This window comes from Neodiprion lecontei, chromosome 1, assembly GCF_021901455.1.
Source record: "Neodiprion lecontei isolate iyNeoLeco1 chromosome 1, iyNeoLeco1.1, whole genome shotgun sequence".
NCBI classification, from domain to species: Eukaryota; Metazoa; Arthropoda; class Insecta; order Hymenoptera; family Diprionidae; genus Neodiprion; species Neodiprion lecontei.
Window position 1 is genome coordinate 28,025,420 of NC_060260.1, and position 24,888 is coordinate 28,050,307.

The window sequence follows — 24,888 nt, forward strand, 5'->3', positions numbered from 1 at the left end:
TAGAGCTCGCAGAAGACTGCACGAATGTTTATTATAAAAGTTTACTCCCAACTTCTACTTCATATCAATTACGATTTTGCCACGTAGATGGCCTTTATCTACTCTTTCATAAGCTTGAGGTAACTCGGAAAATGGATAAACCTTTTCAACCACAGGTACAATCTGAAAAAAATACGTATTATTGAAAATCACCTTCAGTCAAAGAGATCTCCTGTATGTACCTTTTTTTTTTCTACGAAGTTTTGAATCATATTAATCCCCTTCTGAGACGGAACGAAAAATCCCCACTTCACTGAAGTCTTATCTTTGAAAAAAGGAACATTGTCTTTGATCACATCTCCTATATTTTTTACTGATCCACCTATCACACCGAAGTCATCAAAATTCTTCAACATTGGCGAGTTCAAAGTTATGTACGTGTTGTAAGAATAGCCTTTAGCTCGGACCGTGTCTATTCCTTGTTTACAGCAGTCCAAAATAATGTCATATCTGAAATAACAGTCGTACTTAAGCTGTGTGATCGAGTTTCTGCATTTTCTACACATTTGCGTTAAGCACGCTAATGATTTTTCACTATCTCGATAATTACGTACGGCCCTTCTTCAGCGATTTTGGTATCGGCACACTGGTCATTATAATCAATGACCACGTGGGCTCCAAGTTGTTCTACCAGTTCTACCGCGTCAGTGCTACACGTTGCCACTACCTGAATTCAAAAATAATGTTCAATTCTTTTGGGGTAGTATAATTCTGTCAAAAGATGGTGTCATCCGATATGCTGGATCCCAGTTTCACAGCAATTCTGTCAAAACCTTTTACCTTCCTGTACTATTACAGTGTTCCTGACGTTTTTCTCTTCTCAAGTTGAACTTATCTCTGAAGCATTCTAAAGATATGCTTTCACAGCATTGATATTTACAAACCTGCATATTCCAGGCTTTCAACAGTTGAATAGCTAAGGTACCGACACCACCAGATGCACCGAGAACAAGGATCCTCTTATTCTGATATGTTGGTATATTAACTTTGCATGACAAGCCTCCTGTTATCCATAACGCAGACCACGCAGTGAGTCCTGCATACAAAATACTGGAGGCTTCAGTATACGATAAATTTTGTGGCCGTGGATTAACCTAATAAAATAATTTATCAGTTCATGTCATTGATGGTAAATTGATTCATCAATTACAGAGAGAGTTATACACTTAAATAATGTCAAATTCTTTGAGATCAGTTTTATTTCAAAATTATTTACCAATTTACTATCCACAACAACGTATTCGGCGTGGCATCCCTGTTCTTCGAGGGGAACAACTCCCCACACTTCTTCACCAAGTTTTAATCTGTCTCCGACATCGAGCCCTTTTGATACAACGACTCCACAAAAATCTCTCCCTAATGTCAAGGGAAATTCTATCTGTCCATCGAAGTCGAGTTTCATAGCTTTTATCTTACGCAGTGCATTGAAAATGGTTGCGCCGAAGCCTCCTACAAGAAGGAGTAGGCATGTAATCGTACTCGTAAGAATACTTTCGAACCTCACAAATGACCGGTTTCGTGAATTACGTACGGGACATGGAAATATCAATGGGATTGATGCTGCTCGCTTCAACCTTTATCAATACGTCCCCGGGTTTTCGTATTATCGGTATTCTGACTTCGGATAATTTGAGATCTGACAAACCCCCGTAGGAGTGTATCTGCCAGGCTTGCATTTTTGTCTCACTATTCTCTTTATACCTTCTTGACAGTTGTGATAAACAACGTATTCGCGAACACCGAACTACTGGCCTCGCACCTATCGTCGTTATTCGCAAGACAAACATCATTTATCGATGACTTTTCGGAAATAACAGTAACAGCCCACTTGAAGGGTACCTCCGACAGTTGTTAGGTTAGGTTCACACAAACATCGACTGGATCGAAAAAAGTACGCGTCGTGCTGTAACTATTTATTTTACCTATGTCTATACATTACGACGCCGGGTAAAAATATTATGCCCCTGTTTTTCAATGATGTTAAAAATTCGATAAGTAGCATGTACAAATTTTGATTTTTAATCTAGCTCGACAGAGCATAGCGTCATCCCTTGTCGGCTTGGAGAACTGACAATGAGAAGTGTTGAAATTCTTTTCTCTACCGTTTTTTCGTCCCGAATCAGAGCATGTGTACCGTGATTTTTAATTGAAGTAAGATAAGCCGGTGGCGAAGCAGTGTTCATACAATTTCTACTTTTATTGTACGGATGTTGAAAGAAATTGTGTAGTTACAATGAAGTAAGCCATGTATATATATATTTTCATACTAATGCTATGATTTGAGTACAATGCGAACTCGTCTCCGATCAAGGAAATTTATTTATAAAGTTCATTGTGTAGCAGAAACAAGAGCTTCGGCAACTTCGACTGCAATCGCTGCCGCTGCCTTGTCTTTATCTGAAGAGGCAGAGGACAATTCTTGTTGGGCCTTGGAGAGGATTTCTTTGGCAGCTCCGTTATCCAGATTTTCTACTGGATGGGCTTCCTCTGCCAGAATCTGTTGAACAGAAAAAGATTAAGAAATCAAAGATTTAGATGTGCAACAAAGATTTCCCAAACTTTATTAATTCAGAAAAGTAATTTGCAAACTTTCATCTCAATATCGTTGCCTCTGACCTTTATTACATAAATGTGTGCAGTGTTATCTGCTTGCACTCACCTGTACACTAGAATCATCGTTAATTGTGACGCTTCCGGATGAAACGAATACCTTCTTAACTGTGCCATCCTCTTCATATACTGTGACTACTCCTGGTTTAAGGACGGCCAGAGTCGGCACATGTTTTGGCAAAATACCGAAGGCTCCGGAAAACGATGGCACATCCACTTGGCGGACTGGTTTTGTATCATAAAATACCTAGCATAGAAGGAGCAATTATAAAAATATCTTTCGTACCAAGGGTAGGCACCTCAGAGAGGATCTAATATTGCGTAGTTGCTAAGAAAATGATTCGCCGGGTCATATATCATTAGCCGCAAAGGTTAACGACAACATGAAGTGACATGCATCTAAATTTGACATTCTAAGGGAAGCTTCGTGGCCGTTAATTTCTAACACACATCGGAGATTCAAAATAGTATAAATATTCACCTGGTTCGCACCAGCAAAGGTGAATTTCATCTGATCATCCCTTAATGCCTCGGCGTAATTTCTGACATGACTTCGGACTGACCTTAGGAATGGGCGAAGAGTACGAGAGATGGTTGCCATTTTGATCTGAAATATTAGTTAAGAAAAAATTAGCCTACGTCTGTGTGAGAATTTAATAACGAGGTGAAGTAATCGTTCTTCGAAGTAGTCATTTAATGTCGCGGTACTCTGTTACATCACAGACATCAAGCAGCAAACTGGTTAACTATGTTTCAACATAGCGACATTATACATTGGAATGTCAACGACTTGCGTTTATTATTGCTTCGAAAGAGTGTCGCAGCGACTGGCTAGTTTTACTTGTTATTAGTTTCAAATATTCGTTCAAACTTACTGAACTAGCAAATGAACCAGTATTTTATAATATATCAAAGCCAAGATGGGCCGACAACAGAAAACTGCTGTGCGCTTGCGTCGTCTGCTACTTTGGCTAGGGATTATTTCCGGTGCCTCGAGTCGCGGATCACACACTACGTAGTCGAACAACTCTCTAGTTGAAGTCGGAACTTCGCCAGCCACAGACGGCTGGATATACGAACCGTGACAAGCGCAAGTTTTTATCTAATTCCATAAACGTGAAGTCAACAAATACGGAGTACCGACTCCGCATTTTGAAGCACACCCTTTGCTTCGGAATAACACGCCTGACACCGCGGGTGCCGGCAATTCGGGAAGGATCACGTGACTTGTGTATTTGTTTCTCGCAGCTCGGTTTGAAAGATTTGGTGGCGTCTTTTGTTTTCGAATAACGCTATCGGGCTTACGAACTTCGACGCTTCGGAACTGAAATCGAAATATTCGCGTTACATCATATAATTTGGTCGGTATATTCGTATTGGACTTGTATTCAGTAATTGATTTGCAAATTAGAGATGTGTGACCCGAATAGTAAATAAGTCGTAGAAACTAGAGTAGCCTGCAAATATTGAAGGTGAGTCTTCCGTCTCCCTTTTACTGTTGTGTGCAAGGTTAGCTTTGTAAATTTTAACATGTAAACAGAATCGATCGGAACGTTAGCTAAGAGATAAGGGCTCGGACGAGCAGCCAAAGATGTGTTTGTTTACATGTAGCTCTGGTTATGCTGCACGGTGCGTGGCACAGCAGTAACTCGTATGTAAACAAACGATTGCAGTTTTATTCATCATTATGAATCTTCGTCATTCTTCGAAGTTCGGATCGATTATTTTATCTAGTTTTTGCGAACTTCTAGCCAATCCGTACTACGATCCATTGTTTCGTATTCTATTATATTCTCATGTTGTAACAAAATTCCTGTTCTGTATTTATACTACACTTGCTGTAATTACGCAGTAGTCTCTATACTTTAAAGTCAAATGCGAACGCTGCAGATCGCTGATTGTGATTTATTCTTCATATATGTATTGCGTTTCTGAAAACTTGTAATGAATTTTTTTATGACACGTAATATCAATTCTCACGTAAGATAAACCACAAAATTTTATGGTATCTTATATGATTGCACCAATCGCTTTATTGTAGACAAACAAAAGATATGTAATCATATTTATTTGATTAGACTTCTGAAAACCTTTTGGATATTATGTCCAAATATTTTGTTTCGACACTCTTTATACCGACAAGATATCTGATCGAATGATTTATGTGACTAAATATATGGTTTTATTTTTATTTCAGTGCAACAATTGTGACTTAAACGCCAGGTTCGGACAGATGGTGTGAGAACTACGTCGAAATTAAGCAACCGGGAGGAAGTAAGAATATTTTTACATTAATTCTTTGATATAATTAGAGGCGCAACATTTGGATCTGAATTATTGTTTATGTATAATGTACAGCAAACAAATGTTAGAAAATACGATGGTACTCATATTTAGATTAATAACAACAAATCGACTGTATAACACGCATGTTGCCACTTTTTGTTAAATTAATTTGAATTTTATTTTTTTGATTTTTCCAGAGTTTAGCGGAGACATTCGAGTAACTCCTTCATTGCTTGGCAACATAATTGGTGAGTCGCACGTGCTTGGGTTACGGTTTTTATTCGATTTGTCGTTGAAATGAAATTTGAAACTATTTTCGATCTGCCGTTCCGTGAATTGTGAATTTAAAAAATTCTGCTTTGTAATATTAATTTCCGATGCAACGTAAAAAAGGTAAATTCAGGTCTCAAAGTCACGAACGTTGATATCAATGTTATAAAACTTCATCGTGGAATATGCGAACTGAAAGTACCACACTAATAACAAACCCAAACATTGGTTATATCAGAGTTCTGTTTGATGAACATTTAAAAATAAACGGTTCGGTATTAAAGGGTGCGATACATAAATTGACAAGTCTGTTATTATATATTATATTTTCTACAAAAATAATTTTTTATCACACGTACGTGAAAAATGAGGCTGCGCAGCAGTTTAGCGGGATGAAGTAGCAAATTTCACCTCGGTGTTGTACAGATAGGTTCGCGCATGAGCAGTCCACAATTGCTTCAATTACGTCCCTTGGGAGATCACTTTCGTCCCCAGGGAGAAGAAATTGACCACTCGTGTTTCACAAACCTACCACGCAAAGTCCCGCGGCTTTTTATTAGCGTTTCATAAAATCCATCGTGTTTGCTTCAGGCTAAAAGTTGGCGATGGTTACTCGTATGATTGTCGCATTTGCTTTCCTCAGGCGCAAACTTCACTATTTACAATTAAACTATGCAACCTTCTTTCAATTCACCCGTAATTGAGCTGGCTATTGTGTATGTACATTAAAATTATCATTATAATGCAATTTCATATTTTAAATACGAATTAATTAATCCATAACGATTTCGCGTAAAGACAATAAATTACATATTTACAATTAAAGGTTCTTCAAAATTCAAACCTTTTTTTCAATTTACCCATAATTGAGCGGGTTATTATGTACAAATTATTTCTACGGCATGTATTCCATATTCTAAATAGGAATTAATAAATAAATAAATAACAGTTTCATGTAATTATGTACGTATAATTATGCACATCATATTGACTAGCACACGCATTACCCACTGGTTGCAATTGGATATGAAAGTGTTTCAAATTTTATCGGCATTGAACTTTTGTTAAAAGTGTTCGTACAAACTGGGTCACGGATTCACACAGCGCTAATTTTTCTGCCGAGTTGATTAGGTTGGCAATGTAGAAACAAAATTTACCAGTACGGTACTGCGTGAGTTCGTCATCTACGTACACCGAGCATTTACATTTTGGAAGACCATTGATTCATTATACTTAAGTTGTATATAACAAAAGTATTGCACTAACTAAACAAGCCGGCAAAACAGTTCTTTCGCGATAATTTTCATCGCCATCAAAAGGGAAAAGCCTGTCGTCCTTTCCGACAAACTTTCGCGATGATCTCGAAAACGGCCGAGTGAAAAATGTGAACATGATAGAACTTGGCAACGAGATCAAAAATTTTAAAAGCAACAAAGTAATAAAATTTTGTTCGAATAAATAAAATTTTTTAAAAACAAACAAATTCACTTGAAAACATGATTGTCCATTTAGAAAAAGTCACTAGGAACAAGTATAGGTTTGTCGGTTAGATATTGAGAAACGTTTCATTTTCGGTAGAACCGAAAGTCAAAATTAAACGGGTCGAGGCAAGTTTTCATGCCCATTATTAATTGATTGTAAAATCCTGCAAGTTTCAAATATTTTTTCATTGAGGCGTTTCTGAGAACATCGCGGGAGTTTATCGGACAGACTGACAGACTGACATTTTCTAAAAACCTGTTTGTCGGATTCTGGAGGTTCAAAAATGTAAAGATTTGTTGATACTAGCAATCTCTTTGTCATACAACTCAATCCTCCGTACAAATTGATTAAATCTTACCATTAAAAAGGGTAAGACAAGTTTGGGTCAAAATGCATCATTCGACGTCCATGGCATCGGATGATGCATCTGTCACTGCCAAGTTCTCCGCTCCTTCCTGGTGTCTTGATTTTATGTGACGTTCGAGGTCTCTCCGTCTTACCAAGATCTTGCCGCAGAGTTCGCACTTGTAAGGCGTGGCTCCTTCTGCATGCAGCCGAACGTGTTTATTGAGATTACTCGGATCTCCGAAAGCTCGCAGACAGTGCTTACACTTCAGAGGCTTATATCCAGTGTGGGTTCTAAAATCACGTGTAGAACAGTCACTCGTTATTTCCACGTTGACGAATATTTGATAATAACTCGATTTCCGTACATACTCGAAACTGCAGTCATCGCACTCTACTTGTTGAAATACTTGCGGTGAAAATCTACAAACCTGATGTGTATCTTAAGTCCGTATTTTCGTGAGTAAACCTTGCCGCAGTATATGCAAAGGTGTCCCTGCTTCGATTTGCCAAGATTACTCGCGATCGTCTCCATCTGCGCCGCGTGTAGTTCCGGTGCCAATTGAATCTGCGGCACTTGATACGCAGGCTGGACCACCGTGGATCCGCAGCTCCTTACTTCCGGCGAGTAAATTGGCACCGCGAGGTTATTCTGCAACGCGGGTTGCAAATAGGGCTTGAACGCGGAATTTCCCGAGCTCAAGTTTTCGACGACCGGTAAAATCCCGATCGAAGAACTTGGGGAGTCATTTGTCGAATCAGTTCGTAAAGTGTCACCTAGGATTGGTGAAATCTGCTGGGGTGATGTCGTCGGCGAGCCGGTCAGTTTGAATTCGAACAATGCCGTCGCTGGGAGCACTGCGTCCGTGGATAAACTTTCCGGCTCAGCCTTTTCAAACTCGTCGGCCAAAAGAGTCCAGAGATAGGAGAGTTCGAACTTATCGCAGTGAAGCGCCATGTGCAGCTTCAGCGGATTTGGATATTCGAATAAGGTGCTGCATTGCAGACACATGTAGGTGGTTTGACCTGACGAGAGGAGTAAAATGTTAAAATTAATGAGCATTGCCGCGGGACTGACCGTAGATAAAATAAGCGTTGGATTTTTAGAGTTGTTAGATTCTACAGATAGAGTGAAACCTACGCTGAATATTGGCTGGAACGAGGAACGGTATGTTTAACATTGCCAGAACTTTATCACTAAACCATAAAAGCAGTTCTTCGCCGGGTGCGATATACCGGATTGTTCTTATGATCACACCTTTTTCCGCCAAGCCCAATAGAACGTTGCAGCTCTGACAGTCCTTGGCGAGTTCGACCATTTTTAACCAACTCGAACTCAAGCTCTCTTGTCCTTTCGCGAGACGGATATATCCGTCGATGAAAATAACCTCTATCTGTCAGGAAATAAAAATAAATTATTAGCTCGATCAAAATGAGCGACGTTAATATTATTCGACGTGAAATTTGCGTGAACAGTATTTGGACAAGTTTAGTTGGAGCTGTAGTACAAGCTGCATGTACATCTACTTACGTTTCGAATTGGCAAGTTGCGACTCTCCTTGAACCGATCCATTTCGACGATCTCTGTCGCGGCATCGTGAGGTAAAGCCGTTGTGGCTATCACTGAAGATTGGGCAAACCTATGAGAAATTGTATTCCGCAGGGTCGCTAAGCTCTTCATTAGGTTACTTTGAGCCATTACGGAATACATGTAATATCCGTGAAGGTTCCGTATTTCGTTGGCGAACATCGGAGTTCGGATAGCTTCCCGAATTTACGGCAGCTCCGTAAATCCGAGCTTATTTCCCAAATGTGCAAAATGTTGGTAAAATTGACACGATTTATTATTATTCCGTCTTCTTGGTACGGTTGCAAAATTTATGAAAACATTTTGATAGAAAGCCGATTGCGGTTAATCGGCTATGAGAATATTCCACAGTCCGAACCGATACGCGAGGAAGGTTGTTTGAGTACTAAGTGTCAACTGATGACGACCTGTAGTCCGCTTCTACATTTTATACAGGGGGGATGAGTTTCGGTCGCCCGAGATCCCCACTACCGGCACCACCCCCTAAACGCTCCCCACCCCCCATCTAACTGGACGCAAGCGTATGTGTAATTGTATTTAAAGAGTCCCCTTTTGGTTTGTGGTTCGGAAATCAGGGGGCTCGAAAGGGGCCTCGATGAGGGCACGCGTACGAAAGGCGAACCCCCTCTGCTAGTAGCAAGGTGCAGGATGCGTTTACTCTCATACTCGAAATATTGGCTCGCCAAGTGCCCCCTGCCTGAATCCGGACCATCCCGACCGACAACGGCGCATTGATGCTAGGTGATCCGGGTTATCATTGTCTGCCGTTTAAGGGAATCAATTCTCGTGGTGCTCGATGGCAGTATAATTGCATTTTCAAATTGGACCGATGCCACGAACCTATTTCAATATATTCGTTGCGGGATTGAGGAATTAGACGATTATCATAACCGTACTCAACCTTAGTCTGGGATGTTCGAATGAAGTTTTTCTTGGCTAAAAATATTTGTCAAATGTAAAATAAAATTTTTTTTTTTTACCGCAAAAACGTTGCCAAATTCAATCACGATCTAACTTCCATGATTGTTGTGCAAGCAACATTTAACGTCTTGTCAGCTACCGCTTACAGTCAGTCGTACCTTGCAAAATACTTTGGCAAAAATTGGTAGCAGCAACGGGCCCGCGTCTCAGTGCCATTGACACGGGCCGAGGGATTCTGATGTTTGATACGTGGATGGGGCCATAAAAGCCCGATGTGAAAGGACATTGTTTGGACCAGCTGCAAAACCATTGGTCGCCCATCGAGTTCGGGGATCTAGCTGGGCGGGAGGCGCATCTGAATCAACGCTTGATTACCGAATTCATCTCTTCATTCGCTCCTTGCGCTCGCCTGCATAGATCATAGCTGAAGATTATTTATCGCCGCACTTGCCGACTCGTTGAGTCGTCCTGCACTCGCAATCCGGACTATTCGCGATTGCATCAATCTATACGGGGATCCTGGAATCGATTAGTTCATACCTTCGAATTTCCTTATCTCAATGCATATCCCAGCGTAATAATACCGTATTGTTAGTTCCTCCCACGGAAGTAAGCCCGATTATACACTGCCGGCCAAAAATTCAAGTACACCGGTCCAAATTTATTGCAAAACTAAAAGTTAGTTAGCGGACTCAAAAATAAAGATAATTAAACGTTTCAAGAGGCGGTTTAAAGAGCAGAAATTTACCTTCATTTTGCTGTCTTAGAAAATTCTCTACAATTTCTTTTGGCCCCGATACGTATTTTTGAACATGGTCGTTTTTCGGCTATTTTTTAGCCGCCGGAAATTAACTCCGCATCTTAGGGGAAAATTTTTTATCGACTTCTCCTATGGCTAATTTAAAAAGCATATTAAAACCTAGATTTTAGTCTTTTAGAAAGATTTGTATAATTTTTTTCCGCCCCAGTATTGCATTTTGAGCTAAACAAGATAGGTTTGAGAAAAAAGTGCTATAATTCAATAACATCAAACAAATTGCAACACGTACTATTCGCACGTACGGATCGTACATAAGACTGTCAACTTCCATACGATGTAAACAAAAGCTCTGGATGAAAAATAAATCAAACTCTACGTCTAGCTGTAAGCTTCGCACTGAAAGTATGAAGGTAAACAATTGCTGTACACGAATCTGTTGATATTTTTTCTTTCGAATTTGTCTCGACAGTCTTGTGAACGAACAGAACGTACGAATATTTCCAGCAAGTGCGTGGTATAATTTTTTTGAATTTTACGTGCTACGAAAAGTTTTCACGTGTAACAATGGCTAAGCGTAAAGAAATTCGTATTAAAAAACGAGCTATGATTATCGCTTTACGAAATGAAGGCATGTCGTATCGCAATATTGCGAAGAAAATGAATTTATCGAAAATATGGTCTGGTCGGCGCGAATGCCATTTTTTTATTTATTTTTTACAACGAAAAACTCGTATAGAGGAGGTGAGAGATTTAATTAGCCTCTATTCTCTACGTTCGAAAAAATTCATGAAGAAATCTGCAGTGTCTCTATATCGTTAATTTTTACAACATAATATGCAACTCCAAGTCTATAAATTTTTTATAAAATCATATTTTTAGGGTCTGTTTCAAATGATCGTATTAGCTTTAAGGAAATCAAGTATTTTTTCTCTTCAAATCGATAATCATCCTCGGTTGATCGTTTCAAATAAAATGCTTTCGGTCGTTAATTGACAAAAGTGATATATTCAGACATATACGTAGGTCGCAATGATGGGTATCCAACGCGTCTTCACAAGTGTTCGCAAGTGTTCGCAAGTGTTCACAAGCTGAACACTTTCCCCTCGTTCGCCACCTCTCACCCATGTCCAGCCACCCTTCGTCTCTCTGCATAGTTTGTCGGTGTACCAGAGGATTCGGACAAGTGTTCGGTGGTTCCCTGCACCCAGTTTCCGATCCAGCATCCGCGTATACACGCGGCTTAGCAAGGACCGCCGTAACCCGAAGGGGTCCGTCATTTTTCCGGTTATTTTACCCGGCTACCCGGTCATATTACCTTAGGGAGATCGGCGGACCTGTAGAGGAAAATCGAGATGACGATGCTGTAAATTGCTAGTATAAAAGTTGCGATAAAATTAACAACCAGCGATTATTTACACAACTTGAGAGACTCGCCAATATTTTGCAACAGCAAACGAGACAGAACCGCACTGCGAGAATGAATATTGCCAAAGTTTGGGAAGTTTTGGTGGGATGATTACAGTTTACAAATAAAAAATCCGGTCTACTTTATTTTCCATAATGTTAATTATAATTTTGACATTTTTTTCCGCGTAGTACCAAAGTTATTACCTTGATGTTCTTAATTTATATTCAAGTTTAACCTTGAGCTGCGATTAATATTTTAAAGAAACAGAAAAACAATATTCGCGATCGATGAAAAGTTGCTAACTCTTACACCGTCATTTCAATAATTTCCTTGAGAAATTAAATTGACAAGAGTCACTTTGACAAAGAATGTTAAAGATATATCATTTTTGCGGGGAGCAAAGTTTCTTCGATGATCATTAGTCCGGCAATCAGCCGAACGGAAAGGGGTTCTTGCACGCTATTCTTTCTACCTATACGATTCCCGCAGGTACGTAGGGTACCTACCTTCGGTAAAATCTTGATCATTATCGCATGAGTTTGCCTATCGTTCCTCCCATATTACTTTTACCTTATATTCTACCAGTGCAGGCTACAAAGTTTATAAAATTCGATTCTCCGAAGAAGGCTTATCCAGAGTCCTTCCGTGCGGCTAGGCACACAGTGCTTACCGGGGACGGTTAATGACGTAGCGAACTAAACGACTCTGCAACGGGGTCGGCGGCGCCAAAATGTCGAAGCCATCGGTTACCCGACCTCATCGGGTGTACAGCTAATTATTCACATTTACAAACTCACAACCATTTCTGCACTTGCCTGCGTGAATCTTGATACGAGCCCTTTAACGCACGCACCCTGCCGTTGTCGACAATTCATACACCTACGAACTTTGGGAATATTTCCAATTCTTACCGATGTTACCGGTGACACTCACCAGCGTGTCGTATCGTTGCCCAGTGTTCCGTAGCTCGGAAGCTGCAGCGGTGGCACCCCCGAAATCAGGGTGCATTCAGCAGCCCGTCTCTCGGAGCAAGTGTTCCGGCGTGACCAATGTGCGGCTGCACGCATGTGCGCGCTTCCCAATGCGATATTAATATCGCGATTATCATCTACGTATTAACGCGCGTACGTGTATACCTATTATACGTATATACGCGCGTGCACGAACCCTCCTTCTTTTCTCTTCTCGCCGCCATTGCGAAAGCTCAAATAAGCCAACCTATACGAGGATTCGCGATCACGTAATTTTTCGTGAGCGCAAACCAGGTGAATATTCTATGTGTGTCAGACAGTATCAGACAATTCAGAGACCTGGAATTGTCAAGGTGAGAGTCGCACGCTAATTTCATCTACGTTTTCCACGATAACAATTTCACCGTCGGTTGGTAACGCACTGAGGAGGAGGTCGGTCTTTCAGATGATTTATTTTCCATTTCTGAACTTATTATATGCACACGTTACACGATATCTTGAATTATTTTTCTCGGTGCTGACATGTTTTCAATAACTACGTGTATGTGGTGAAAATAACGAACGCTTAATACGTACGTGACGAGGGGGCCAGTTAACGTAGATGCGGTGGAATATACGGGGAATATACGATTTTGCGTAGGGATGGAACAGCGAGTATCCCGATGCCTGCATGCAGCCATAAAACGAATCAGGCACGGTTCTGCAAGTGTCAAAAGTTACTCTTAATGGATGCGTACGCTGTACGAAACACTGGCTTATGCATTATTAATAGGAAACGTCACTAGCGTCTATTTGAATCATCCTTCGCTCTCCTCTGGCAATATAATTCTTCGGGACGCTGGTCGTCTCGTTGCAAACTGGCTCACACCTACATATAATATGCGCCGTAAATTTATCCCACAATCGGGTTTCTCGTGCTTCGGGAAGATTATTTCTCAAATAAATGTGAACAATGTTCAAGGATTCATTACCGCGTGCACTCTGTTCGGAATCAACGACAATTATTTAACAATTTACGATCTGCAAAATGAACGAAGCTCTTTTTCAATTAAACATTCATCTCGTCCTCCACCTGCTCACGCGCCACTGTTCTTGGCCAAAGGATATGCCTACCCGGAGAAGTCAGACAATGAATGTTCGATTTAGCTCCGGCAAAGCGAGAACAGGCGGCAAAAATCGACGGAGTTGAATCGTGGCACGTGGCATTAACAGATTTGTTGTGTCTCATTTGGAAGCTGAGTTTGATCTGGGTGTAACTCGACACGTGGCCATATGATACTACGGCCCGCAGCCCTCTCGCAGTCCAGCTAGACCATATTGAACCATTAGGAGTTGTGTGTACTCGATTTTAAGAGTCAATCTATGTTTCACGTCACCGAGGGATCGGCACCGATCCTTCCCTCTGAGGATTCTCTTCGTTCGATTTCATTCATCGATCGTAGTACGTCCGTTGCACTTTTGGCCGCAGTCAGTTACTCGAGCCGTCGCGGACACCTGATCAATCAATTAAAGCATTTTCAGAAAATCCATACAAAGCCTTCATCCACGCGAACAAAATCGTCATCATTCAGGTTTGAAAGTATTGTTTAATCGTAAATCTAAAATTGTAGATATTTGTTTTGGTGCACTGGCAACTTCTCTTCAAGTTGTGGTAAATTCTAGAAAAACATCTCGGTAAATAGAAATTAATTTTATCCTGCGGTGATAATTGGATGCTATGACAAAATTTCCAAATCCAAACATGCAGCTCCGAATGAATGGCAGGCTTGGTCGAAACCTGTCTCTCCCAATCAGGATTAATACCTAAATCATAATAGGATGAGGTTTCACGCTGAATTAAGATCGGCACAGTTTTAAAAAGCCACCCACCTTTTTATTTCCCCCTGGTTGGCCACTGCTAGTCGAGTCGGGGGAACATATTGTATTGGATTAAATTAAACGGCAGGGGGGATCCCGGTGAACCGAGGGATGTCAGAGAAGAGGTGCATTATACGTGCAGGAAACTTGTGTGCCAAGTGAGTCGTGCTCCGTCCTCCAGGATCTCCCTCGATCATCCAACTCCTCCCCTCGAATATATTATTTTGTCATGTGACCCGGGTCACCTGCTCTGTCTAGGTGATTTCGCTAATTCCAATATCTATTTGTCGATCTGTTAAATCCGAAAAAATTTTAACATTTATAGGTACTAGTTCTTTACTGTGCGATTAATCTATGATTTTGATTAATGGTTTTTCCCATTAATCGATTAATCGACGGTTTCGATTCATATACCGACTGGTCTGCAGAATCATTACGAGGCAGTTTCGGGTAATCGATTAATCGCACAGGATTAATCTGTACTATAGTATTGACCAATTCCACACTTTGTTAAAATAAATTTGCGAATTTCAACAAATTTTACCTACTACGTCAAACTACCTCATGAGAATCTATGACGTTATTTGATTGACAATACAATGTACGGTCCATACGGACATGACGGGTACAGTCACTGAAAACTGATCAATAAGATTATTCCATTTATCAAATGAATTCAGCAGAATTTTTAGTAAATTCCAAGTACCGTAAATGAGATTTCCAAATATACCTGATACATTTACTGCACAATGAAGTAAATTCAAAATACCCTTTTGCGTGTTTCCAACTAAGTTAAGCAGAATGACAAAATTATAATGCACATTTATTGAGAATGCTTAGTAATTCACTTTGTAACACGAAATTTGTAATTCAACTACACTTTTGTGTTGTAAATGTGTCGTAGATTTTCAAATATTTTCAACAGTTTATGTATAGTTGTTGAAACTATGTTCGTAGGATCTTGTCTGAATAATTACTGTATTAGCGTTAACCATATTTAAGTCGAGTCAAACTATGTATGGTGCATTCAACTCTGACAAAAGTTGCAGGAATCATCTCGGGTGGTCTAAATACTTATCCGTAAATAGTTGATTATAAATTAGTTAATTGAAGCATACTCCATACTATCGAAGACTACAGAACAGAGTTCACCGCACTATACGAATATAATCGTGATGAACATCTGTGTATGGTGAACATTATAACAAAAAATATAGTTAATTGCACGATTATTATAGTCCCTTTGACGTTCTTGGATCAACTTAGAAGTGTGTGGTAAAATTAACATTGTGCTTATAGTGCGCCAAACGATAATTTGAGTAAATTATACTATAAAAATTATCTTCCCGACTATAATATTTTAACTATACAGATTTTTAACTATATGCGCAAATTTTTCTCTCAGTGTGATAGGTATACACGCGATTCTTTATTGATAAAGATTAAGAGTTCAAATTCCTGAATTTTTTTAAATCTAGGTACTATTTTGAAAAATTTGATTTTGAAAATTTCGAGGGCCCAGGGCCTTTTTAGTCTTACGGTTAATTCGGACCTGACTACAACCAGGAAAATACCTCGTATACCTACCTGAAAACGGCTTGCGTAGATCAAAGGGACGCGATATCCACGGTGACCGGTGATGTCGCGACTCGTTACAAGCACTCCTCATAGACCCCTGTAAAGGTTTCCTAGACATAACTAATTTGACCGTCTAAGTCGATGGCCCGACTTCATATACATCCTAATACGTACTCGCCTACTTACTGCACCAGTACCTACTATGCATGGTAGGTTTTGCGTGATCGATCTCCGGCTAAATCCACGGCCTGACCTACCCAGAACTCGTGGAGTACATTTCGGAGATAAGGCACCAACAATGAATGCTGTACCGTTAATGATGCTCATATTAGCCCAATAGCGTTTGTATGTTGTCTGTAGTAACGGTATTTTATCACTTTCATTCATCTTGTTATTCATCCAATTAGTCCCGGAACCCTCGTCATTCATCGTGGTATGATGGAATAAAACGTAAGTGACAACTGTCATATGCGTAATTTGTTTATTCGTGATCTTTTTCCACATATATCGTTAGAGTTTTCTTAAAATTCAACGAAATATGTGAATTCTGTTGAAACTGGATAAACAAAACATTTTACTTCAGAGTTATACCGGTGGACTAATTTCTGTATTTTTTGAGAGACCAAAGTTTGTGTGATATAAAAAGTTGATTTCAGGATAAATCACTTGCGCGCATTGATGGAACTACTTTATCATATTTGTTTCAAAGTTCCTTCAAAATTTGCGAAGATTATACGACATTTTATCACTCGACAAAAGCAGAAAGTCCTCGCTCAAAATTACTACTGCGTACGTAAGGTTAAAGAAGTGTACGACGAAGGTTCTTGCTCGTTGATGCAGGTATACCAGCGAGTATCGAGCACTTGAGTAGGCGCAGGGCATTGGTGCGTGGCGTAATGACAAAAGTGTCCCTAGATCAAGCGATTATTATGGAGTACAAGCCAAAAGATTATCGTCGGAACAAGGGTGCGCGGTCACGCCTTATCTATGTTTATTAGTTCGCAAGATGTAGTTCCTATAACCAATTACTAAAATAACGAACTAAGCTTGCAGTATTTATTTTATGACTCATTAGCGCGTCATTAGGACCCATGGCATTTCAACCGTTCAGCTAGTTTAATTATTCGTTGAACTAAATACTCCTGTGACCAGTGCCAATTAAGGCACAGCACCCGCAGTCAATCGACGTTTTTTTAAAAATAAATACACCTGTTGAATAGAGTTGACTATATCCCTTCCTGTCATTAAGTTGCCCAGGATTTAAGGTTTGTACATTCATTTTACGCTCCGGATTCGATAATGCTGTCAAAGTCTTCACTTCCGTTATGACGTCGTTTCCGTCGCCATCGACGTGACCGCGTTTTTACCTGTTTGAATTTTCGCATTACTTTTGATGATGGGGATGGATAAGTTTTGCTGGATTCGTGATCGAACACGTGGTAAATTTTACCTTCGCCTGTACACTGTATGTATGTTATATTTATATGGATGATAAATTAATTTCCGGGTTTTACGTTTCCTGCTTTGCCGGTAACAGATTTGCTCGTTCAGCTGGCTACCGATTTGTCTCTGCGATTGGGGAAGTCCGGGTTTATACTTACCCGTGTTTGTCAGACATTGATCTGACCGTAGTCAGCCACCAATGTTCATCGCCAGTTTTTCATTTTAAGTTCTGGCCAGCCCCCTGACACATGCTGCTAAAAGTGGTTCGCTAAATGTCCCTCGATTCTGCCGCCAATTTCCACCACTAGTGGCGCTAGCAGTTACCTGACGAGCTTGCGCGCGGTCAGCGAGGGCAGCGAGCTTGTCAGAAGTCTACTAGCGCCACGTAGAGGAACTAAAAAACGGGGACAAGACGCGTACAATATTTTAGTATACGAGCAGTGGTGAGTGTCAGGGGGCTGGTTCTGGCTCAGCAAACTGGACGATTCCTGGCCTGACGTTTACTGATTAATTGCGTTGACCTGTACCAATATTGGTGGAAGTACCATGGCATTATTTTTCACATTAAGAACACCCCTGCGGCCTTGTCGACTTAGAAATCAACACCAGGCAGCCTCATTGTGTTTTTCACTTCACGCACTTGAAATTCTTAACGCAAATTAGCTCCAAACCTGTATAATTTTACGCGAACCTGCGTTCAAGCCTGGACTCGGAATTTTTGAACGACTAACAATAAGTATAGAATCGACAGCGTAAATACAGAAGTCGCAGTTGGTATGTAACCGTCAGTACTACAAGTTTTATAGGGATGGACGGGCAAAATGGACACCCTAAAATATTACATACAGTTTTCAAAATTGAAAAATGTTCCAAATTTATTTTTCTATCTTCTTTATAATACCTTGAAAATAAGATTAGCTATGTATAAGAGACTTGTAGAGAAAAAGCGGGTAAAATGGGCCGTTTAAAAATTATGCGTACTTTTCTAAATTTGCTTCAAAAGCGTTAAAAACTTGTTTATAAAAAGATATGAAAATTTTTCAGGGGTGCCCATTTTGCTCGCCGCTCCCCTAAAAGTTAAAAAAAATATAGTTTTTACAAGGATGCCTATGTAAGCAGTAATATAGTTGCCACAGTTGTCAGATGTTTCCTTACCTGACTAATTGTTATTATTACTACCATCATCGAAAGCTCGTTATTTAACAACAACGTCATATTGTTTGTTTGATTCAGATTTATTTCGTTCATGGATTGATATTTTACAGACATCACGAAATTAATTTCGAATTTACGGCAAAATGTTTTCCAATTAAACACAACTTTATCAAATGCGGAGGTTGGTGCAAAAAGGGTATAAGTAATAAATTTGACAAATCTGAGCCAGGCATGGTTTCGTATACTCAAAACTGCTCTTCTTTGGGGAAAGGATGGTTCACGACAATCAAAGTTCGACTGCGCCATCTATGTGCTCGTCATTTTAGCTAATTACTAACAAGTCCAAATCGCTTGGTGCAAAAACGGTACTAGTGCACTCGGAACGTATTTGTTTATGCCGGGCCGAACTTACAATTCTCGGTATTATCTTCGTAATGAGTTGTAACACTGCATTGATAAAGAATATTCGTGAAAAAGGGTATACCTGGTAAAATTTATATAAAATTCTAACTCAAGTTTGACCTGGTGAAATTCTATAAAATTATACGCATATAATTTAACATAATTCTGTATAGTTTTAAAAAGGCACAACCGCTAACGCGTTCTTTGCTCATAGTGTCCCCAAACGAGCGAAATAAGTCAGGGTTTTAAAGCTCACCGTTATTATAAAAGTATGAAAAATGATGAAATAATTGAAACACAGTTCAATTTCTAGGCACAAGAAGGGAAGTAGAATAACGAGTAGGTCGAATTGTATGAGCAATATTTATTCTCTTTTTTCGACATGCATCGATCGTATAGTGCTTAACTAAGAGTAAATAGCAAGTCATTTGCGGTTAAAATTTGAATACAGTTATTCATAATAACTAGGTATTACGTATTATCAGGCACTACGTATCGTGCGATCTTCAATCTCGCGATGTTACTTGATCCCATTTTTTCAGCGTTAGAAAGGGCCATCTGTACGAGAAATAGAAAGAAACACCTTTGAAAAATGGAACTTTAGTAAAAATCGGTATCTGTCGTCCGAATTCAAAAATCAATAATCACTATCTGATAGGTATTTCATTTGCGTGGACAAATACCAATATTTGACACCGGGGGGACTTGCCAGTTCCCCGCTCGTTGGTACATCGAACGCCCCCTGCGTAGGACCAGGGAGAAAACCTCGACTCGTGCAGCTGTGTACACCATCGTGCTCGGCTCGTATATGGCTAAGCTTATGGCTTACTCTGCATAGTGAGAGGGACTAGGCATGAGCCAGTCAAAGTGGTCGCGGCTGATCTTTGCTCGATTAATTACTGATTCTATTGAATATAGGCATCGACCTGGCGTCTCGGTCAGTGCACCGAATTGCTGGTCAGGTCCCGTTTTGCGCTCTGTGCCAGCTCGAAAGTGGGTGGCCAGACTTACTTGGACGAACATAGAACGTTGTAGCACGACTGCTAAGCTGGATTGACATCGTCCAGGGCTGGGGGCTCGTAATCGACGAAGTCCACGTCCCGAGTGTCGCCCTCGCCTTCACCCTCGTCCTGTTCCTCAAGGTCGAGCTGGTCTCTTGAGGCGTCGTAATCTTCGCCCAGGCGACGATACGTCTCAGCACGATTCTCCAGTATCTCTCTGATGATATCTGCGGTTCGTCGATGTTCGACAATTATCACACTTTCGTAAAACACCGCTCGTGATCGGGGGATCAATTAGATGTGAAAAAAATTGCTTTTACCCATCAGCAACTCTCGGCTCTCGATCATGTTGCCCATCTCTTTTTTCACCTCCTTCATCAGCCACGGCATGAAGCCCTCCTCGACGTCTGAAAAGGGTCAAACACGATAACGTTTATCGGCCTTGTTGTCGGTTCGTTGCTCCAGTTTTACCTGCTTTGATTTCATCCAGCAGGAACCCTGACATCTTTAATCCCTCCAGAACTGCCGGTAAAAGTTCTGCGATGTATCCGGTTAGAAGAACTGCCGCAGCTACCCGCTCTTCTGTCTCCAACTGGGTATTTACCGCTTCCTCGTGTTGCTTCAGACGTCGGCACTACATTTTTGGCAGAAGAATCGATCGGTGAAGTAAGCCATTACAAGAGAATTATACGTATACCTTGATACACGTGTACGTGTGTCGAGTTTCGGTCTCACCGTACACGGCAAGGTCAACAATGATGTGAATAGTTGATGTTAATGGGAAAAGTAAATCAGACTGATCTCAGGGCCGTTTCGATGATAAATTTCTTCAATCGCGCTTACTTTCTCTTCGCGTAATCGTCTCTCTTGTTCCTCGAGACGCTGTGCTTCTGCCTTTTCTGCCTCCCGCAACTCCAGGAATTTCCGTTGCTGCTCCCGCAAGGTCGCAACTTCTTCCTCTTCGAGAACCTCGATGAGCGATTGTTCGATGGTCTTCCCAACCAGTACCTCAATGATAGGCTGCACCTCGACATCGTAGTCGAATAACTGAAAAATTCGTATCATTTAATCGACTACTCTAACTGTGTCTTTACGAAAATGCTACAAGTTGACCATTCGACAAATGGTGAATTATTTTTCGCCTCTTTGACAATGTACGTCGGATTTTCAATTCGAACCCAGTATACGAAAGCCGGATGGAAGATGGATAGCTTCCGAATAAGCTTCTCATGTAGATGTACTCACGTCACCAGGGTATATCTGAGTACACTGATCCGTTCCAACTTTCGCCGGACAATAGAGAGGCGTTGGTGGCCGATCGAGGAAGTGATCGGTCTGCGTGCCGATGTCGAATTCGTCCGGTTTTTCAAATAGCTGAAATTAACCGGTGAAACATTTAGCTGCAGAATATCCTCGAATCACTGACTCGTTGATGTGTTATCGAACGAAGCAGAAGGTCAAGTTGAAATTCCAGGAGAAAGAATGGAAACTGACTTTATACTATAAACGAAACGAATGAGGCGAACCTCTTCGAGGTAGGTTTCCGTCTGCACCGGTTCGTGTTTCCTACCGGAAACCGGCGGTGGAGAACCGATCCGTAAGTGCAACGCTCGACTCGCCTGAGTCTGTGCCCGTCTTCTCGCGAGTTGTCGACGCCTGGCTTCCGCTTGAAGCGCGGCCTGCGATTGTTCACTGTCCACCTGAAATCATCCCGGAGTTGGGAAACATGGAACCGTTGGATTTCCCACACGTTGATACTTACAGGCATCGGAGTTGAGGCGAAAGTACTCCCGCGAACGACGCGACGATCGAACATAATGTTCCCGAAGGGAACCGGTTGATCACTGCAATTTGAAAATTAAGAAACAAAAGGAAAGGGATCGATTTTTGCACTGCCAATGACGCTGCGGATACGGTGTCTACAGTGCCGTTTCAACTCTATCCCATGTTCTATTTCACCTGGCAAAGCTCGCTTGCGTAGGTGCAGCGGAATGTATGCAGTATGTAAGCATGATAGTTGGAACAGGCACTTATGCGATACACATATAACTTGAACTCGTGATTGAAACCGTGAAATTATTCAGCCGCTTGGCCTAACTGCGATTCGGCGCAATCTGCAATCACTATGATCTAATCGTCACTCGGTTTAGCAAACTGAAAAGTATACTCGCTCCTGTGCAATGATCTATTACCGGTTCGGCAGAATGGTGCTCGGGATCGGTTCCAATTTTTTCGGTAACGCTCTAGGCATTGGTGCTTGTTCGCTAGAAAACAGGACACAAGCCCTCTCTTACCGAATCATCGAAATGCGAAGCAGTTTTTCAGATTTCTTTCCATCCTGACTTACGTTTGCGTCGGTGGCGCGCTCCTCTTCCACCTATTCGGCTCCGACGCCGGCGCTGCCGAGTTCACCAAAGCCATTGAGAAATCCGTGGTAGCCTTCAGGGCGGCTTGGCACCTCGAGTGATGACTTTGGTGTCTGATTTCCGGCTTTTTTGTCAGCAAGTTCAACGGCCGGAACTTTGACCTTGGACTTGGATCGTCCCCGCTGTTAGAGCTGCTGTTCACAGCTATGCCAAGGAGAGAAGCTACTTCCGGTGGCGGCATCAGGAATTCACCGGTTTTCACCGTTGTGATGAAAGGCTTTCTCGATACGAAATTATTGTTGTTACCGGTGTAAAGTTTTCTCGATTTACCGTGATCTTCTTCTTCTCGTACCTTTCGTAGCTTGGCGTTCAAGACTTCGGTGAAATCTTCGGTCGACAGAATCATTGGAGCTTTAACTTCCGGCTTATCTCTATTGAGATTCCCCTGGCTTTTACTGTGCTTGGCTTTCAGCGGATTTGATTGCTGGTTCTGGAGGCTCGCCAGTAGCAGGTGATCGTTCGATCTGCTAAACTGTTTCTGGTTGTACAAATTTTGAGAAATAATTTTATTCGACATTTCGAAATCCATGTCGTCTTCGGCGTGTAGCAAAGGTAGCGAAGAGTCGAGGCCATCCTTCTGGAGGATGGTAAACGCTGGTAGTTCTTTGTCGCCGAGGTTGAAGGTCTCCGGATTTGAGGGTGCCAACGCCGAAATGCCAGCTGGCATAGCGACCTTAAACAATTAATCCTACGCTATTCGCGTTGCATATTTTTCTCCGACGATTGAATACCGGCAGCGTGAAAAAATTCTCACGCTACCATTAAGGCGGTTTCTATATCTTGTTTGTTTTGTCTTTCAGTGAGTGAATCAAGATTCTTATTGTCGTTTCGCGGTGAGGTTATCCTGTTAACGTCGATTCGAAATTAATTCAAAATCAATAATGGAACTCTGTATTGCTGAACTTTCAGCGAAATTGCGAGTTCCTATTAGCATCATTTTTACCAATGTTTCTGTCTAGTATTCCGAAAGAGTTTTCCCATTTCTTTTACGTGTTATTTAAATGGAAAATGGAAAAAATAAAATAGGCACCTCTCAATATCAATATTAAGACCTCATATTCGGCTGAGATATTCTATTTGAGATACTCTGCCGAAATTTTGGTGCACGTTTGAAAAAAAATAATTTTTTTTGGCAGACACTGACGTACTTATGTCAAAGCGGAAAAAGTTACGATATAAAATTCTGTAACGGCGGTGTTAGGATTTTGTGAGTGAAATGGCGAAATTTTTTATTCGTGAACAAATTTTTTAAACGAAGGCCGCTTTCTATTTTCTCTGCGGGGAAAACACTGTTCTAATTCAAGCCCGATCGAACTCAGAGCTCCAATCAGATGATCGATTTTTTGCCTATCCCAAGTGTTAAACGGAATAGCTAGTGTTGCAAATTAGCCTACGTGACGCGTCGGCGTTAATATTTATGAGGCATGTCCGTCGGTGACCACGCAGGACGGCGAGGTTTGTTCAGAGAAAAATGAATCCAACTACGGCATATGCCCAATGACTGTTTTGTGAGTGCATCGTTGCGTATTATTATCAATTCGTTGGGACTTAGTCGTGCCGCGATTAACATTGAACGACGTGAAAAATATCTGACGTGTAATTGACAGAGATAAAAAACATGATGAGATGAAACGGGATGGATTTGTGTGAGATTGAAGCTGTTGGCTATGACGGAAAAGTCAATACAGACTCATACCGAAGAGATCCTAGTCACCCTGGCAGAATTTTGCTAGTTACGTTGCCAATTACTCGAGACAAAGAATATACGTCAGACTCTCCGTTAGACAGATACGTACTTTTTAGGAGATCGGTGGATCTAGTCGCGAAAAACTTCCTCGACGACTGCACCACCGCTGCAGGCCAAACACTCTCGGGGGTGAGTTCACACACTGGACATTGTACCCTTACCGTTTTCTACCGGCGTGTTACCGGCCGGCTAGCAACTCAATAGCGGTGACCATTGGCCAGTTGCGCATGTCTCTTCGCACACGTGTAAGGATCGTATACGGATATCGTCACGCAGAGGCGGTCAAGGGGGAAGTTAAAGAATAGGGGAGAAGAGTTCGATTTCGACCAAAGCGGTCAACGCGTCAAGGTGAAGTCAGATCGTCCGATTGCTGGCTTTAAATAGTATAGCCGAGGAGAAGATCCTTGCCCTCTCGATTTAACCCCTATTTTATATTCGAGGAATTCTTTAAACGCGAACGAAATCGCACGTATCGCCGTTAGCCAAACATTCGCAGAAGTTTCACTCGAGGTACACATTATGAACGTTTTACTTTCATTGTCAAAATGATTGTATGGTCTTATAACATTTTTGATTAATTGGCATTCCACAGGTATAAC

General features: G+C 41.2%; 4 protein-coding genes across 7 annotated transcripts; all 4 read right to left on the minus strand.

Moving 5' to 3' along the window:
- Positions 1–28: 28 nt before the first annotated feature.
- On the minus strand, positions 29–2,072 carry LOC107223443 (reticulon-4-interacting protein 1, mitochondrial). Its single transcript, XM_015663122.2, has 6 exons — positions 1,571–2,072; positions 1,256–1,488; positions 924–1,133; positions 594–706; positions 222–489; positions 29–162 (listed from the first exon to the last, which is right to left on the minus strand). Exons 1-6 carry the CDS (start codon positions 1,827–1,829, stop codon positions 55–57), a joined length of 1,191 nt encoding a protein of 396 aa, XP_015518608.1. The 5' UTR covers positions 1,830–2,072; the 3' UTR covers positions 29–54.
- Positions 2,073–2,217: 145 nt separating this feature from the next.
- Positions 2,218–3,671, minus strand: LOC107223444 (ATP synthase subunit delta, mitochondrial). The gene is made up of 4 exons (XM_015663123.2): positions 3,525–3,671; positions 3,131–3,256; positions 2,699–2,896; positions 2,218–2,536 (listed from the first exon to the last, which is right to left on the minus strand). Exons 2-4 carry the CDS (start codon positions 3,248–3,250, stop codon positions 2,369–2,371), a joined length of 486 nt encoding a protein of 161 aa, XP_015518609.1. The 5' UTR covers positions 3,251–3,256; positions 3,525–3,671; the 3' UTR covers positions 2,218–2,368.
- Positions 3,672–6,654: 2,983 nt separating this feature from the next.
- On the minus strand, positions 6,655–8,992 carry LOC124292609 (PR domain zinc finger protein 13-like). 2 transcript variants are annotated; one of them, XM_046729739.1, is made up of 4 exons: positions 8,564–8,992; positions 8,291–8,426; positions 7,464–8,058; positions 6,655–7,326 (listed from the first exon to the last, which is right to left on the minus strand). In XM_046729739.1, exons 1-4 carry the CDS (start codon positions 8,780–8,782, stop codon positions 7,083–7,085), a joined length of 1,194 nt encoding a protein of 397 aa, XP_046585695.1. In that variant the 5' UTR covers positions 8,783–8,992; the 3' UTR covers positions 6,655–7,082. The 2 variants fall into 2 exon arrangements, with proteins under 2 accessions (XP_046585695.1, XP_046585694.1); XM_046729738.1 differs by having other exon boundaries at positions 8,174–8,426.
- A 10,472-nt stretch (positions 8,993–19,464) lies between these two features.
- On the minus strand, positions 19,465–24,477 carry LOC107223450 (radial spoke head protein 3 homolog A). 3 transcript variants are annotated; one of them, XM_046729729.1, is made up of 11 exons: positions 24,339–24,477; positions 22,464–23,215; positions 22,309–22,380; positions 21,879–21,960; positions 21,643–21,816; positions 21,362–21,490; positions 20,960–21,163; positions 20,588–20,750; positions 20,437–20,523; positions 20,127–20,343; positions 19,465–19,673 (listed from the first exon to the last, which is right to left on the minus strand). In XM_046729729.1, the coding sequence occupies exons 2-10, from the start codon at positions 23,207–23,209 to the stop codon at positions 20,159–20,161; spliced, it is 1,842 nt and encodes a 613-aa protein (XP_046585685.1). In that variant the 5' UTR covers positions 23,210–23,215; positions 24,339–24,477; the 3' UTR covers positions 19,465–19,673; positions 20,127–20,158. The 3 variants fall into 3 exon arrangements, with proteins under 3 accessions (XP_046585685.1, XP_046585686.1, XP_015518614.2); XM_046729730.1 differs by having other exon boundaries at positions 22,464–23,230; positions 24,339–24,465; XM_015663128.2 differs by lacking the exon at positions 22,309–22,380.
- Positions 24,478–24,888: the final 411 nt, after the last annotated feature.